General features: G+C 40.8%; 1 protein-coding gene across 1 annotated transcript; it reads left to right on the top strand.

The window, feature by feature from the left end:
* Nucleotides 1–2246: 2246 nt before the first annotated feature.
* On the top strand, nt 2247–7836 carry C22H17orf67 (chromosome 22 C17orf67 homolog). The gene is made up of 4 exons (XM_009807985.2): nt 2247–2301; nt 2984–3084; nt 6124–6263; nt 7817–7836. Exons 1-3 carry the CDS (start codon nt 2247–2249, stop codon nt 6238–6240), a joined length of 273 nt encoding a protein of 90 aa, XP_009806287.1. The 3' UTR covers nt 6241–6263; nt 7817–7836.
* Nucleotides 7837–18030: the final 10194 nt, after the last annotated feature.

Genomic DNA, 18030 nt, shown 5'->3' with positions numbered 1-18030 from the left:
CCCGGCCCGGCCCTTCTTTCGCCCGCTCCCCCCAGGCGCCAGGAGGGACCCGCCGCGCGGCTCCGGCTGCCCGCAAACGCCCCACTTCCCCTCAGGCCCCTCTGCCGGGGGGGACGGCTGGCACCGCGCCGAGGCGCCGGCCCCTCACACCGCCTCCCCTCGGGCCGCCGCGCCGCCCTGCTCTGGGGGCCGCCGCCGGCCGCCCTCGCCCCGCGCCCGCTTCCCCCTCTGCAGCGCGGCGGGGGCTCCTGGCGGCGGCTCCCCGCGGCCGCTGCCGCCTGCGCTGGGCCGAGGGGCGGCCGCGGCGCGCTGCGCGGAAGGAGGCGAGCGGCGGCCCCCGGGGATGCGCGGGGCGGCGGAAGCGGAAGCGGCGGAAGCGGTTGCCAGGAGACGGGCGCCGCCCGGAAAGGGGCGGGCGGGTTCGTCACCGCTTTCTCACGACTCCGGGTTTATCGCCAGCGGCTCCCGGCAGCCGCGACAGCGCGTGGCGGAGCGGGCGGGCTTCAGCGGGAGCTCGCTGGGCAGAGGGCCGCGGCCGGCGGGCGGCAAACCGGAGGCGAAGGGCCTCGCTGGGGGCGGAGGCTGCCGAACTGCCCGCGGGCTGGGTTCTCGTCCGGTCGTTCTTTTCTCACCGCCACCGTAGATGCTTCCCCCCGCTATTTAGTCCTGCCCTTACACGTTATGCTGTTTCCCCTGTAGCAGTTCTAAAGTAAGTAGCTGCTGTTATTAGAAACGACAGGTTTTTGCACTTTCAAAAGGGTATCTTGAACAATTACATGAATCCATGCGGTATTCATCACATTTCTTGGATTTTAGGCCGTTGGTATGTGAAAACACATGCTGAAAAATGCAAACGCTCCACCGTTTGACAATACTCAGGTTTCCAAGAAAAGTCCCATAACGGGACGTCAGAGCCCCAGAACGGCCCAACCCTGACCTGCGGCGTTTCCATCACCTCCTTCCGCGCTGGTCAAGCCCTCACCCCCCAGCACCCCCCCTTCCAGCCCATGAGTCTGTCAGATTTCTATAAGCCCGTCGATAACTGTGCAAGCAGTTGAGCTACGCCAGCCCGGCGAGCTGAGGAGACGCGCAGCACTGGTGTTCACCAAAGCTAAGCACACCCCGAAGGTGTCCGTCCGAGGGGGCACTCACAGCCCCCTCTCTCTGACCTGCTGTTTGATTTCTTGAACCTTTCCGTACCTTAATGTTTTTGAGACCCACAGCTCTGCCAGATTTCACCGAGACTGACTGGCTTGTGCAGACGCAGTGGCACAGACGGAATAAACACCACTTCTTCAGGAAACAAAAAGGCACGAATGAAGAGAGCGGCTCAGAGCCAGGCTGGCAAACCCGGGGGAATCCCCGTGGTGCAGGAGGTGTGGGGTGTGCTGCACCGTTCCTTCTGAGGGGCAACGCTAATTACTCACGTTCCTCGTGCGAGAGCTGCTGCTGAATTCTGGCTACCTATTCCATATGCTATATTCCAAGGGACGCCGCATTCTTTTCCTGCAAATTGGCGATGTTGGTGCTGTGTGTCCAGCATGGCGCTGCTCAAGAGAGGTCCAGACGGTCACATTTCTCAAGGCAGAAACTAGCCGTTCCCAATGACGTTTGTTAGCCTACGTTCTTACTTCGCACTATGTTTACTAGTAAGAACATTTATAATCCTGTTTTCTGCTAACTTGTCCTGAAAAGAGAAGAATTATGTGAGTTTTCATTTGTATGGTTCTATTAATTTGATAAAAAGCCCTCTGCTGTGTTTTTTAGCAGTGATAATCTGGCTTTGCTAGAGTTAAACCACATTAATATGCACTTCTGTGCTGGAGTAAAGTTAGAGACAATGTTTGAAAAAGGGCCCCCTTTGTGGCTGCCTTCGAGATTAACATTCAGGAATGGGCAATTGTTTCTTTTAAAAAAACAATCTTAGGCACCCGAAACCATGGCTTGCTATGCTAGATGTACGGCCATGTGTTTTATTTTCACAAATTTAAAATATCCAGTGTAACTCTGAAGCGGAAAAAAGGTCTTCTATTTTCTTTCCCCCAGGAACAGAGCTATGCTGAGAATGTGTGAGCAGATAATAGCTATATTCAAAACTTCAGTCCAGATGTCTTCAAAATCGTACTATCACTCAAATTAGTTAAAGCATGAACAAACATTTGTGACTGACGTAGCTACTTCAAATAGGCTAATGCCTCAGTCAGCGTTACTCATTTTGGAACAGACTGAGAGAAAGCAGCATCAAAATGAAGAAGTTACTTGTGGTTGTCTTCTTTTTGGTCCTCATGACCACTTTTACAGGTAGGAGTTTATATAGAACAAACCTCCATATGTATGTAGAGCTGCGTATTATAACAGTATTAGTTTGTCAACCTTGTATTTTAGTATCTTCATATTTCATTTTTAATACTTAACTATTTTGGTATTGCAGGCTTTCCATGATTTGATTTTTAACAATCATGCTATCGTATTAGAAATTTTACTCTCTGCATTACCACACTGTAGTAATTTACTCTAAAAACAAAAAGTTTTATTTTATGAGCTTACTATGTTAGTATTATTTTACCAAGGTCCTGCCAGCTAAATGTTCAATGTAATCTCTCCTTTGCAACAAAAGTCTAACTCATGACTTTGAAAAATAATCCTAAAAAGTAAAGCAACACAGAAAAGAACAAAGAGTTGGAAGAATTACTAATGTCAGTGGTTAGATGGTGCTGTTATATTTTCTCATTTTAGAGAGTAACATGAATATACGTAGGGTTTGCTTCATATGAGTAGAACTATAGAAAGCACAAGTATAAAAATGGTTTAAAATTCCACTCATATCTCCTGGAATGCAATATCCCCTGGGAAGGGGCTGTAATGAAAGAACACTTTGTATACAGACAAAAATCAGGTTTGGAGACATTTGATTTTACAACTGACAGATAAAATATTAACTTTTTGGTAATTTCAGAACTAATTTCTCCTTTTCTGTCTTTAGACAATTCACCAATTTTGACTGAAAAAGACGCCAAACAGGTTCTGAGAACTCGTCGTGAAGACAGACCGAGAAAAGCTGGTTTCCCTGATGAGCCAATGAGGGTGATTTATGTTACTTATTTTTAAATTACAATAACTAAAAAAAACCCAACACCAAAACCCCCCAAACATTTGTGCTTAGGATTAAATTTCTATAGATTTAATTCCAAGCAATACATTATGAATATCACCCTTTTAAGCAGCTGAGTTCTTCCTTAAAATATTAAAAAAACCTCTTTACATTCTTTCAGTTACTGTTAAGTAGCATTCAGTAAGTGCTGAATATTGCTCAGGAAATGTATGCTTGCAGAATGTGGAAATTATTTATCACAGTTCAAAAATGCCGATTAAATTATTGAGAAGAAAGTGGCTTTTCATTTATAGAAATGTGGATTTCATCAGGTTGTTCCTGAAAAACTAAATAACAGGAAATGTCTTCTGCTTACAGTACATTCTGCACTCAAGGCAGAAAGGAGATGTAGGTGTCAGTGGTCAGTGTGGAGATTGAGGTAGTTCTGAACTAGCTTTTAAAATCACTTTCACTCATTTATTTATGAATGCTACAGACAGGATGGTTTGTTATGATATATTGTAGAAGATTTTAGTTGCTAGCTTAATGCAACGGCATTGTTTTTGCATGCAGTATTTACATTTATTTATTTTTAAACCATATTACAACAAAAGAAAAGGTAAAAGAATTAAGGAGCCTTCTGTTTTACTTGCTTTGACAAGATGTAACATATAATTCTGCACTTCTCAAGAGGTACTTAAGGTATTTTGAAATTACTGCCTATTTCTTTCCAAAGTCAATAAACTGTGCTAAAATTACGTGGCAAAACCCACAGAAGAGGCAAAACCCACAGAAGCTAGAAAACACACAATAGATTGTGCATGACTAATACAAGGGGCTGAGTTTAGCAAGGTGCTGAAGATTTCTGAACTCCGCAGGACACGTACCCTGCAGGACTGTGGACACAGCTCGTGGTTTTCCATTTCTAATGGTTATTGTATACCAGCCAAAAAGAATCCACCTGGCCATCCGGGGTGGCTGGCTGGACACCACTCCCGACATACACACTTCTTTGTCAAGTGTGACGGCCACAACAAATCAAAGCTGTCACAAGAATATCGCACCGTGCTTGTTAACAATCTTGTACAATGAAGACTGTACAACAGAGCCAAAAACCAGAAGGTGTGGGCTTCACTGCTGCCCACAACACTCAGGATTGGGTTGATTTCTAAGCTGTTGTTAAATGAGCCTTGTAGTTTTTGAAAATTAGCAGGAATACAGCTCCCATCTATGCTTATGCTTAATATACCACCATTATATAATACGTTACGTAGCAAATATAACATATATTAAATAAATAAAACAGTAGAGAAGTTGGATTGAGTTAAATCCTGTATTACAGAAAGTTACATGCATACATACAATGCTCTTGGTCATATGGTTTCGTTTTAGGTAGTCCTGCGAGGAGCAGGGAGTTGGACTCGATGGTCCTTATGGGGCCTTTCCAACTTGAGATATCCTATGATTCTAGGTGGGGAGTAGAGGGAGCTAGGGCTAGAGAAGTGTTTGATTACTGACCTTGGCTGCTCTGTCCTCACCATGTTCCATCCTACTATGATTAGTAGCAAACACTTGTCGAGAAATTCCAACCTTCTTTTTATTTCTTTTTTTTTTTCTATACAGCAATGCTGGCCTTCTGTAAGAAAACGGAAACATAAGAGTATTTGTTTTTCTTGCTAAATGTCAAGGTTTTCAGTAGAAAAGGAAGTATATTCTGATAAAAAACCTATCCCCCCTGCCATGTGGAACATGGAGATTTTCCCTTATGAATGAAGGTGCGCGGCTGCTGTATCCCTGCGCACAGTTCTACCACCAGCTCAAGGAGAAAAACTGATTTTGTATGGATTCTTTGTAGCAGAATGAAATGAATGCTGGGATGAACCCACCTCTGTTCATCTATTTTAAGCAAAAGCTGTTTGTACTAGGCCAGATCATGCTGAGCTGGGGAATTTAATTTGCAGTTCTTTGTGACGCTGTTTGACTTCCACAGTGCAGTTTGAGTCAAAAAGCCTGTTCAGTTACAGACAGCAAGATCTGCCATCTTTGATTATTTTAAAAATGTCATTTATGTTATCAGCGTGTTTTAATCTTACTTTGACTGAGACCCTACTTTTTATCGTGTGGCATCTTCTCAGTCATGTAGTTCTGTTCTCCGCAAGTTCATAATGCAGTCTCACAGAGCCAAGTCTCCCCGTGCTGCGAGGACAGAAAGCACAGTAAAAGCCAGATACTCATGCTTCCTGCTGGCACCCAGCGTACCCACCCTCCGGTCAGCACAAAGGGCAGAGAACTGGACGACAGCCGGAATACTTGGCCAGTGCAAAGGGTTGACGCTACAGCTTCCATTCCTACAATGCCTACTGTGCAAAGCAGTGGGGGTATATTTTGAAAAAATGTATCTAGTGTTCACAAAGTTTATAAGCCCACATGCACTGGGACTGTAACATTTTAAAAGTAAATTTTGTTCCTGATGGAGGCGAAGTTTTGGGTACACAGCTCACTTTAGTCTGATAAATTGTTGCTTACACCAAAAAACTATAAATTAGTACGGGAAATTCACATTATTTCGTGTATCACAGAAAGACCAATCAGCACTGATGCATGCTACTACCAGAACCCTTCAGAGTACTGCCACATGATCCTATAAGGGGTAAATGTTTTTTAATCAGCAGGAATCCATTTTCAGAAGAAGCTACAACAGACCTGTCTGTGAGAATCCTCCTGTACCCTCAGGACCAACAGGGGCTTCTGTGTCGATATGCAAATAAGAAATGTGTATGCAGAATTCCTAATTTATGAATATTGTTGTAAAATCCTTGCTCAACACCTTTACTGATCTGGATGATGATGTCATTCATTAAATATCGCTAGGTTGGGGCAAGCTCACTAGCAACACCATTCCACTATATTTGATAATTTTAAGGGGTAAGTTAATTGCTCTTATATAAGCTGTAAAATTCTCCTGGTTCATTGGCCTGACATTAGACCTGAGTGATTACCTAATTAAATTACTTTTCCTTTTCTTTAAATAGGAGTATATGCTTTACCTCCAGCGCTTGGAGCAGAGATCAGAAGAACAATTCCTTGAACACTGGTTGAATCCACATTGCTTTCCACATTGCAACAGGGATTTAGTGCATCCAATCTAATGATTTAGCCTACCCCACAATCGGTATATGTATTTCTTTTACACTGCATATTTCTTTCTTCATAATAAAAGGCAGAGCCACAAACTGGAAGAGGAGAGAATAACCAATGGCGGGAGGAAGTACTTTGTGCTGAAAGGTGTCTGGCAACAGAGCAGTGCCAGGGTACATAAGTGTCCTAGGCATCGACTGCGGCACTGTAGTTCTGTTCACGTTAATAAAACATTTGGTTATGCATTTCTCTGCTATATGGAAATAAGTTGGTGACTGCATAACATTCTTATTAATGCTGCTTCAGATTGCTCCTCTTTCTTTCCTGTCTGCTTGTGCTCCTTTTCCACCTCATCTATTTAAGCCTTGTACTTGTTCACTTAGCTCTCTGTAGGACTATGGCAGGATTAAACTCAGAGTTGTGGTCCTTGAGATATTTAAGATGCAGTCTGACCTGCTAGGAGTTGAGCCTGTTCTGCAGTATCTCAGCTGTAATGATTTGCTAGCTGCTGATTTTTTAAATGGAATTCACTATTTAGTACACATGCTGGTAAGCATTAACATAGAACATTTTCAGAGAGCTTGCATGGATTATTAGTTCTGTTGATGATTTTCAATGTCAGTGTAATAGACAGCATCATTTGCTTTATTGCCTCTGTTTATCATATGCATCACAGAGTTCAATGGGAAAGTATACTCCAAAGCACAGCTCAGAAACCAGGCACTACTCACAAGCCAATCAGTGACAAAATGACACATCCCAATAGTACTCCATGCACGTTAGGTTTGTGATATGGTCATCCTTTTTTTCCTTGTGTGTTTTGCATGCAGTATCAACTTACCACTATGTTAAAAAAATGTGATGTATTGAGATAAAGAACGTATAGGACTATAAAATAAAAGTATTAATCATAAACTCTTCCAGTTACCCAGTAGCAGTTTGTGATGCCAAAAAAAGAAGATATACCTACATCTCTATATTTTCATAACAGGATAAGCTTTCCTGCTTACATCCCTTAAACAGACATGAAATTTGTCAACTGTGATAAATTTGAATCATCACCATAATAGTGATGCTATATCACTCACAGTTAACTTTTTACATATAAGTTGCAGATTTAGCTCCATACTTTCAAAAGCATTTAAGCAGTAGAATACGGAGATGATGTCTGTCAGGGCTGATTTGTTTCAAAAGACAGAAAGTTTATCTGCTTGAAATTCTGCTACCTATTTGTACCTGTACATATCCAAATACTTTTGAAAATCTGGATGTTGTGGTAGACTTCAATGGAACTATGTTAATCCACAATAAACCAAAGGTCTGAAACTTATTTAAAAACAAACCCATAAAATTCCCAAATATTAGCCCTAGGAGGTAAGTTGGCAGTTTTCAAAAGATCTTCCAGCTGAGACACAGTTGAAAGCTGACTCACTTAGCTATTGTAATTCTTCACAAGAGCTGCTCACCGGCAATTGTGAAGAATTAATGTTAGAAAAGTGCTTAAATGATTTGAAGTCCTTTATATGTTATTAGTACGGCCACCGTCAGCATGTTTTTAAATTATATTTTCTTTTTTTTTTTCTGCAGATCTCTTCATGGGCACTGAAGAGGATGCATGTTAAGGAGGACAAGATTATTCTTGCATTGGCTACGTGCTCATTGTAGAGCTGAACCTCTTTGCAATACAGTGCAATCCTAGTGATATAGCAAAACTTCCAACTATAAATGGTTAGATATGTTATAGACCACCATGTATTTTCTACCAGTAATGATTACATGCATGAATAAATAAATCAAGGGTTTCCCCCGGTTTCTGAGGAATGGGCAAGAATAAATCACTGATTACTCCTAGAGTATGCTTTTTAAGGGTACAGCTTTAGACTGCCTGAAGCAAAAGCAACTTAGAGGGAGAGGTCCATAGAAAATTGCAGATTATGAACATGAAGAGAAGGCCAGCTTTCTGGACTTTGGAGGAATCCTTAATTGCAGTTTTCTAGGTTAAATAACAATATTGTATGAAGACATATAATTTATGCAACACTAATCTATGTTTAATTGCCTGATGAGTATTTCATGTATTGTTTCATAATAAAAGCTTGATTCAGATCCATTTTCAGAGGATTGTGTTACCTTAGTCTCCCACACTATATGCTGACAAAAATCACTGGAAGTGAGGCTCAGTATTGTGAAGTACTAAGGAAATGTCAGAGGACTTTCTAGGATCAGCAGCTGGGAAGCACTATGGTGCAGTCTAATAATTTTGTAGTTTCTCTGCACAGCTTTTCCCTTTCCTTTATAATTCTGCCAGGTCAGGCACATGTATCCAGCCATCCCTTTTCTGCCTGCGTGCCTTTATAACTTATGCCTTGGTATAGAATATCTCGTACAGTCAGATGGTAAACATATGATAGCCGAAAAACAACATGAAAAATATCTTGATGGCTCTTACATGATGTTATGATCTGTAATGGCAATAGAATTAGTTATGAATGGACCAGAGTAACTTTCAGAGTTCCTCACTGCAGTCACACTAAAAGCCTGAGGACTGGTAGCAAAATAAAACACAGCTTCATGAAGCTATATAAGGTAATTACTGCAGCAACAGAGCATTTGATAGGCTGAAATAGATCAATAGTCCTTCTAGTATACTTTCCTTCCAGTAAGAGAGCTCTCCTAGATGACTCCAAGGAAATAATTTAAATCTCAAAGCATCAAAGGCTTGCTTTTCCCTGACTGTCAAGATGAAATCATAGATTAAATCTGGGAGTGTAAAAAAGTATAATCAGGCTGCTATTGTGTGCTTCGTTCATAATACTCTCAATACATAGATCTCAATTTGCATATCTCTATTGAAGTTAAAGTCATTAGGTGAAATCCTGGCTCTGTTTTTTCTTGCGCAGTGAAAAATTCACGCCGATTCCAATTATGCCAACTTTCACCCAGTGAAAGTCGATTTAAGTACTTCTCTGAAAGAAAAGAACTCCCACCTAATTATATTCAGTCATGAGTTAGATAACTAGTAAGGTTAAATAGTAGCTTCTAGGTCTACCTCAGTAACGCTGAGCTAATCCTAAAGCAAACATGTGGAATAGAGATTGTTTATTGTTTTTAAGTTTGCTTTTCCACATTAGGGCTGAAGGATCTCATATAGGTATCTCCAAAGAACAGTTAGTTAAGTATTATTAAGTCTAATTTACAAGGAGAAAACTAGAAACATAGAAAGGTGAAGTACTTCCAGGTCCCTGTTCCATGTTCTCTCCCACTTCATAATGGAAAAAAATTTGGTAGAGTGTTAATAGTCTTTAGCCCACATTTGTGTCAGGTTGATTTCATCTAGCCAACAGGCAAACGACCCAACCCATATTTGCACTCAGATTAAAATCAAAACCATTACCAGTGTTTCTAGAATTCCAGCACTTAAGCTTCTTTACAAAAGTAAACTCTCTTAAAAGTATCTACACTTCTGTTCTGTGGTAGAACTGACCATTGAAGTACCTCCTGGTCCATCAAGACAAGAAAAACAGCAGACACCATATAGGAAAGTTTGAAACATAGAGAATAAAAGGAGAAAAAAGTGTAAAGAAAAAGAGAGAGAATAGAAAATTATGAGAGTAAAAAAGAAAAACCTAGACTGAAGCCTATCAGTGCCTCTGTAATCATGAAGAACATAGCCAAGATATTTCTTTTTAAGACATCCAGCTCTTCTGCCAGATTTAAGAAGTCTGCTGTTCACACAAATTAATCTGGGCCCTGCAAGTAAACAGAGAAACACCCTGCAACCTACCTGAGAGACAGCCAAAGAAGAAGAGGTCATCACAGCACAGCAGATTCTCAGAAGTTTGCTCAGTATTGGCAAACACTGAAGTCTAAAGAGAGGGAAGACATGAGCGCGACTGCTTTAGACTATTGCCATGGATGTAGCAACCCCTCATCCTGCTTATTATACATTTCTGTATGTCCATAAAATATATACAGTGTTTTACATGTAATCCAGAGGACTAATAAAAGGACAGGATCCTAGGGTCAGGTATAAATAAATTAACTCAAGCATTTATTATGTTTCAGCAGTGAAAAAACTTATACATAATTAGCATAAAAAGTTAACACTGCATAAACATTATACTTAGTTATAGCTACAGAAATGATGTAATTAAGCTTTTTTCAGAGTCCTTCAGTGTGGCTGCTCTACTGTGTTTTTATTCTCTTCCTTTACACAGATCTTTCCTTCAAAGCCATGCTGTGCTTGGAACCATCTAAAGTTGAACTAGGTCAAGTGTGTTCAAGGACTAGTTGGAGGTTTATTTTTGTCCGTGTCTAAAATCTTGGGGAAAAATGCTAGACTTTTCTATGTGCATGCAAACCATTAGTTTTCCTACTGGATGAAGGTTTATGGTAACCTATGTGATATTAAGTAATTAGAATTTGCATGTGAAAGCCACGAGAGGGCTTAATATAATAAAAATAGGACGAAGAAGTGTTCTGAAAGTTGTATGCCAAAGATAGGCAAGTTGGCACAATAGTTGATTTCCAAATGCTTTTGCAGAAAAGGATTACAACAGACTTGGGAAAATCTTTCATCTATGAAAGAGAGAAACGTATCATCAGCTTTAATCGCTGACTTGTCTGTTCGGTGTCTGCTGCCTTTCCTCACCTGAAGAGCTGCCCACTAGATGCCACTGTTTCTGCGCACAAACGGCACCGCAGCCCTCACCGTCCTCACAATTTGCATCCCGCCTTCTCCCCCCTTGACTTTTTTACTCCTTTTCTTAAAACGTTCCGCTCAGATGATTGAAATAAAGAGTCACCTCTAAACCGTAAAAAAAAAAAAAAGACCTTTAGCAAATAGCTCATTTTTTCCCCCTTCGGATCGGAGATTGCCGTGAATGCGGATGTTAGTGTGGGGTCTGCCCGGGTATGTGGGTGCGCTTAATTATGCCATAGGAAGAAATGGTTGGAAGTTTCTACACAGCACTTGTAGCTGCTTGTGACTTTTAACTGTCTGCCATTCAAACACAGACCCTAAAAATGGATTTTGTGTGTTTGCAGAAGCTCTTCCCTCTCAGAGTAGGTCCTGTTTGATTTATCTTCAGTTACCCCAAACTGCAAGCTGCAGACTAACTAATTGGTAAAAGCATCACTCTTCGTGGCATAACATTATCGTACTACATTTATTATCTTTAGCAGCTTGGGGGACTATGTGTTAGGTGCTGTACAAACCTGTACTGAAAAGGCAGACTGTGCCCAGGGCCTGAACCATAGTACCCCTCTATAAAGAGTAGATAAATAATACCAACTTTAAATACGCAACAACTCAGGGAAAAGAAAAAGGCTGGAATTTCTGAAAGCATCAACTTCTTCAGCAAGGCCAAGACTAAAAGATTTTATCACAGCCAGATAAATAGCAATTTGGCAGTTCAGCTAATTGGCTATTTCTACCAGACTGCCTTACCTGTCAGGAGAACATGCACTACAAGTACCTACTTACTAAGACTGGAAGTTCCAGAAATTTCACTGAAAGCAAGTGAATCACTTACTTTATTTGAAATCCACTTTCACAGTGGTGAAGGTAATGGAAAATGCAAAATTAAATTTACCCATTTGTAGTTTAGAGGATACAGTATTTGCTTGCTTCTCACGGAGGCCGAACAGGTGAGTGCACTCTTCTATTCATGGAGCCAGTACCGCTTCTCTGGAGCACTTCTGAAAAGCGAACACGAAAGACAGAGACAAAGTAAATGCCTGTAACAATCTGAAATTAAATTATACATATGGAAATGTTCCCTGCAGTACTTTGGGGCCTTTTTTGCAATAGTTACAGCCTTGTTTTGAATGTTAGAATCTTGTTTTGAATGAAGACTTCTGTTACTCTGTCTTAATGAATGAATGCATAAATAACTTCTGAACCGGTGGAGTGAAATTGGATTGATTGAATGTGATCGCTGCAGTAGGAATCTAGCTTAGTTTCTCAGTAAAAACTTATTTTTTAATGACTAAAGAGATCAGAGTGGACTTTAGAAGGTTATCTGAGCCTTTTATGGTCTACAAAGAGTAGAAAAATCTTGTGAGAACTATGTGTCTTGAGATTTCTGGTATGTGATTAGAAATGCTGAGTGATCTGTCTCCTTTCTGGCATTTTAATCCTTTTTTCAGGTCTGGGGGTAAAGATGTGTACTAAAATAAAAAACAGTAAAAAGCAGAAAAGGTTCAGTGAACTTTGAGCTAATACAACTATCCTTATTCTATCAAATAGGCACATCCCGTCCAGTGTAGGCTCAACATGAAACCAAAAGTTTGAAGCACTAGTATTATTCCAAATCTCAAGCACACCTTGGTACTTCATATCTTTTTTTCAGGATGTTTCAGTAAGTGATGACCAGTTGAAGTACAATTTTTTTCCAAATTTGGGGGAATTTGGATCTAAGGATCCATTTGGGCATCTCTCTTTTTTGCACAGTGTATATAACATGACCATCATACATATACCTTTATTAAACTGAGTAAGCCAACCTTAAATAGAGAAGAACTTAGACCAAAGACAAAGTGGGGCAGAATACTGCTTCATTTTGAATTTTTCAGAATAAAGAGCAACTATTGAGTGGCTTCAAAAAATGAATTCAGCAAAAAGCTCCAAATGTTCAGAATATACTTGGCGTAGAGATTTGCTCTTGAACTCTTTTGGTGTGCCTATAAAGCCGAGACCAGAATTCAGTCCACAAAATGCCTGGATTATCAGATCCACAGCATTTCTACTGTCCAGACACCAACAGAGGGCAATATTCCACTTAATGCAATCAGGATGTACTTCTAAATACTTCCCGTACGCTGTATAGGATTAGTTCCAGCATCAGTAATAAACTTCAAGCAGATGAGTAAAATTATTCACACACATAATTATTTGCAGAATAAGAGCTTATCCTGGTTGTTTAAGGTATATAGTTCTAGTACATAGATTTACCCATTTCGAGCAGCAGATTGCTCATGTTTTGGTGGGCCAGCTTTACTTTTGGCCAAAACCAGGCCTAACAGGTGATTTAAATAAATAGGGTTTGCTGCATACCTGCATAGAAGAAAAAGCCAAACATAAAAGCAAACCTTAGCAGTAACAGCAATCGATCACATGTAAATAAAGCATTCTTAAATTAATAATGAAAAAAGATGGGCTTTATCTACTCTTTCTAGGTCACGATTCCTTCAATCCTAAAGTAGGTTCTCCAAACAGGCATTCTACTAGTGTGCATTTCTTTTCATTGATTATGGAGGGACCCAAAGTCGATAAAAATTGTAACTGAGCTTTCTCAAAATCTGATCCTCAGTTGCAAAACCAACAGATGAGTAGCACTAGAGCAGGGCTATTTTTATGCTGAGACACCTGTGTTCATGATACTTTGAACATTTTGCTCCTAGGCTTCAAAAGCATCCAATGCTTCTGAAGTTCAGAATTTCACTTGGCAGCATCTTTGTCCATAGCTAACCAGAGCGCTAGGCAGGTGCCCATGGAACATCTGGGAGGAGAATCTTCACCCTCCAATCACAGAGCAATAGCAACATTTTCCTACACAAGCAATTCTTGCCTAGGACGTGGCAGACCCTTTGCAACACATGGTTTGGCCTCACCCAGTCTGGCATAAGAACAGAGCCCTCCCTCCTTGCCCCAGCTCGCTCCCACCTGCTCTTTGCATCACTCAAGGACTCTTTTGTAAGCTCAGCACCATGCAAGAAGTCTCCCTTCCTCGCAGAGCACACCATCGATCCATTCCCCCAGGAGACCCTTTGCAATCATGGGCAAGATCTGACATTCAGAGCGTCACGTGGAGGGGTAAGGTATGTAAAAACACAGGGTTTTAAGCAGAGAAGGTACTAGGTTTTACCTCAGACACACACAAATCTGGAGTCTGAAATTAATCCAGGCTAATAGCATGGCCTTCAACTCCATTACTTTCGATCACCTTGTGCTGGAAAGCAACTGGGGACATTGAGCAATAGTGGTGACCTATCATGTGATTCATAATGGGAGAAAGATTTCCACCCTACTGCTACGCTTCTGTTATCAAAACACGGCTTATAACCCTATAAGTAATCAGCAGAGCACTTTTTTCTCTGGCAAAGACTCTGATCAAGGTTCTGGGAGGAAAAAAAAAACAGTAAAAAAGAAAGACTAACACTGAGGGCAGCCACAGGAAGAGCCGCAAAAAGGGTTTTGTGCTCAATTTATTGGTGCCATGGTACGCACAGGAACAGCACTGGACTGTTATCTGTAGGGAATGGAACACTCCATAAAAACAGGGTCAGGCTGTTTCTGTAGTCATGGAAGAACAGTAGTATGATAAATTTATAGGTCCAATGGAAGACTCTTTAATTTACTGGGAAACGACAAGGCATCTGTGGCCAACTTATATAAAATTTACTCCTTTATACCTTAGTTACATGCCACTGAATATTTACTCTGAGGCTGTGGATATATTTATCATTCATGCAGCATCCCAACCCATCAAAGAGCCCTACTCAAAGTAGGATGTATTGGATTACTCACCTTTCTAAAAATGAAAATAACTTAAATAATCTTTTGAAATGTTATGTTCACAAAGCAAATTCTTCCTGGAAGCAACTGTCAGGTATTTAGGGTTAAATAAGGACAGATTTCTGTATCAGGAGACATGCTCTTTTGTTCACACATCAGCTAGACGTGTGGCCAACAACTACACGTATAGAAAATTGTTCCCAGCAGTACTGTGCAGCTGTAGATTTGATTTGTTTCTAGTCTATATTAGGTTATTCTATACTGTCCTCACTATTCTGTATTATCTACTGCTATGATTTTACACTACAGCTATACTGTATTATTGTATGAATGACATTTCAAATAGGTCATCATAGAGGAAACTCTCAGGCTGCACAACAAGCCAAATACTATCATTCACGATAATCAGAGGCCTTGAGCCTGAAAAAGAAAGAATTTAAAAATATAATTTAAAAATAAATATTCAGGGCCACATTCTGTAAACTATGAGTAAATCTTGCCCATGGAAGTCATCCAGTGAATTCCAACCTTCCACAGGAGTAAAGTCGCTATGCTACGCTGTACTCAAACATTTTTTTTTCTGTTGTTACCAAATACAGTTTGGTAACTCCTAAATGTACTCATTTCCTTGCTAACACAGAGGGGGCCAACAGGCTGGTACTGTCTGGCATGGATCAAGGTTGAATTGCTACTGGTCATCTCCTGGAGTCACATGAAGAAACCAGAATCTCATCTTTCATTTAGAAAACATGGTTCTGGCCCCCATGGATAAAAAGAAAAGCTTGAAATATGAATTGCATACAGCAGATTCTGCCTGTGTCTTTAGGGAAGGAGCAGTTCCAAGACACGCAACATACCTTGTTCTTTCCAATTCTGACATTTATCGGCGCTTCTAAGGAGGGCCAGGTTAAAATCTGAGGGCAAGAGGCAGCGTGGGACGCCATGGTAGCCCATAGCTTGCTTTCATTCAGCCCTGCCAACCATGCATGTACATTTATTCATTTCCCAGTTGTGAAACCCATAATTTTAGGCTCACAGGCAACAAAGTTCATTTCAAAGCAAAAGCAAAACAAATAAATGTAGTAGATTTGTGTCTATCTGTGTTTATTTTTATGTATGTATATATTTACAGATATTTTAATGTACTCTAAATTATAGAAATTAAGCTTATGTTTCAACAGTGGATGGATCTGATTTGTATTTCAGCATCCTAGTTGCAGAAATTAAGGTTTTCAAGAACATATTTTGGCCAGAGTAATTTATTCTTAAGTCCTCAATATTTGAGGGCATTTCAGTGATACACAAAGTTTTGCTAACAGCAAATCTATAGCCCTGGAGGAGGTTTGGGGGTGGTGGGGTGTTAATATTAGGTATTTTAGATAACAGCCATAGCAGAAAGAAAACTTCTCTATGTTTTTTTTCCTCCTTCTTTTCTGTTTACCATTTGATGCTTTAGAGCTGCCCAGGGAAAGAGAGAAAAATGTCTTCTATTTCACATTGCACAGCTGTTGCACTGCTGGAGGAAAACATTTTAAATATTAACATGGCTTTGGGGCTAAAACCATTTCTTAAGAAGCACTTCAACGCAATGAGTTTCAGCAAAGTGAACAATCACAAAAATAGAGTCAAAGACCAAAATCCCTCCAGCTGATAGTAAGCCAATTTATTTATTTTTTGGTGCATGCCTACAGAAGTCATGTGTGATTGTATCAGTTACAGCTTTCCAGTCCAACCTCAGTAAAGAATAGCTCATAGATGCAATAGATTATGACCTCTGGAGTTAGAAACGTCTTCCTTTTCTCACCCTAAGCTTTAAGTGTGAATTGGACTGTCTCGGTTCTCTCTCCTCCATGCAACTTTAGGGAACTGGAGATACCTCCTTGCAGGTTAGGGTGCTTTTATCAGCTGCACAGCCTCCTCCACCCGGTAAATTCTGCAGCCGTGGTTAAACCGCGCAGGGAGGTTAAAGCTTTCTCACCCAATACTACTAATGTGTCTAAGGGTGTATATTGTGGTTGTCTCGTTTAGCTCTGCCGCAGGCCATCCTGTGTACTAATCACTCCAGCTGCACCTAGAGGTGACTCACCCCAAAGGTACTCACAGTGTTTCATCCCACCCACGAAAGAAACAGGGGGTTCCCTCAACCAAAATAGTCTGACAGTAGGTTTCAAACAGTGCACTGAACAGAGGGCATTGCTTTAACATTGGCTAGGATCCATGGTTTAGCATGGATGATATACTGACTGGGCTTACTACGGGCTGCAGCATTATTTACGCACTCAGACTGCTGATGCATCTTCAGTTCTGCTTTGGAAAGGAATCATCCTGCACGGTCTGAAATTCATGGCTGCCAAGGGGTAGGAGGAGAACACTTCCATCATTTCAGTTGCTCATCTATTTCCTATTTACCAGGGATGACAACTGTTCAAGCCACCTAGTTAATTTATTCCCAAACTTTTAATTCTGCTCCGTATGCATCAACAGCTTTGCTGTTGAAACCGCACTCTCTCAAGAGCGGGTCTGAGGCGAACAGCACCTGTGGCTCCAGGCTGTCGGCAGCAGGACGCCCGCGCGCCCAGAGCGACTCGCCTGAGCAGAGGGAGAAATGGATTACAGCTCTGGGCTACACACCGTAAATCACCAGCACAGAGAGAGCAGCACAGGGACAACAGAAATACCAAAACGTGCTTTTTTAGAACATGACTCCTTAAATTAAACAAGACAAGAAAATATATGAAATGACAGCAAAGTCCCTTTTTCCTTAACTGTTAACAATTTAAGCCCACATATGTGTCTCATTCATTTTCAACTTTGCTTTTGTGCTGTAAGAGATGGTTACAGAGCATTATCAGTGGAGAAGGACTACAAAAGATGCTAGATATCTATTAGCTTATGCGCTTTTTGCTAATTTCCTTTTATTTTTGGAATTCAGTTAGAGAAGAGCCTAAAGTTCCCTGTTAAAACTCAAGTCCTGTTATGGCGAGCAGCGTACAAACATCTCCCCATATAATGCTGCTATACATTATGTAGACAAACTTACTAATTTTGGACTGCAATGGCTGTGTTCGCCCATGTAGTGACAGGGTTGATTAGATGTTGCAAGCAATTGTAATGGTTACTGAAAATCAGTGAGATCAGCATTTACCATAACATTAGCATTCAGACATTGTTCACTTCATTTGCGTCATGACCAGATTTTACTACCTACAAACCTCACCTTCTGATCTCCTTTCCTATCACACGAACAATGCATGCCATTGCTCAAATTGATTGTTATTAGGCT

The sequence above is a fragment of the Gavia stellata genome, chromosome 22 (genome assembly GCF_030936135.1).
Source record: "Gavia stellata isolate bGavSte3 chromosome 22, bGavSte3.hap2, whole genome shotgun sequence".
Taxonomy (NCBI): domain Eukaryota; kingdom Metazoa; phylum Chordata; class Aves; order Gaviiformes; family Gaviidae; genus Gavia; species Gavia stellata.
This window is presented reverse-complemented; position numbering and strand designations above follow the sequence as displayed.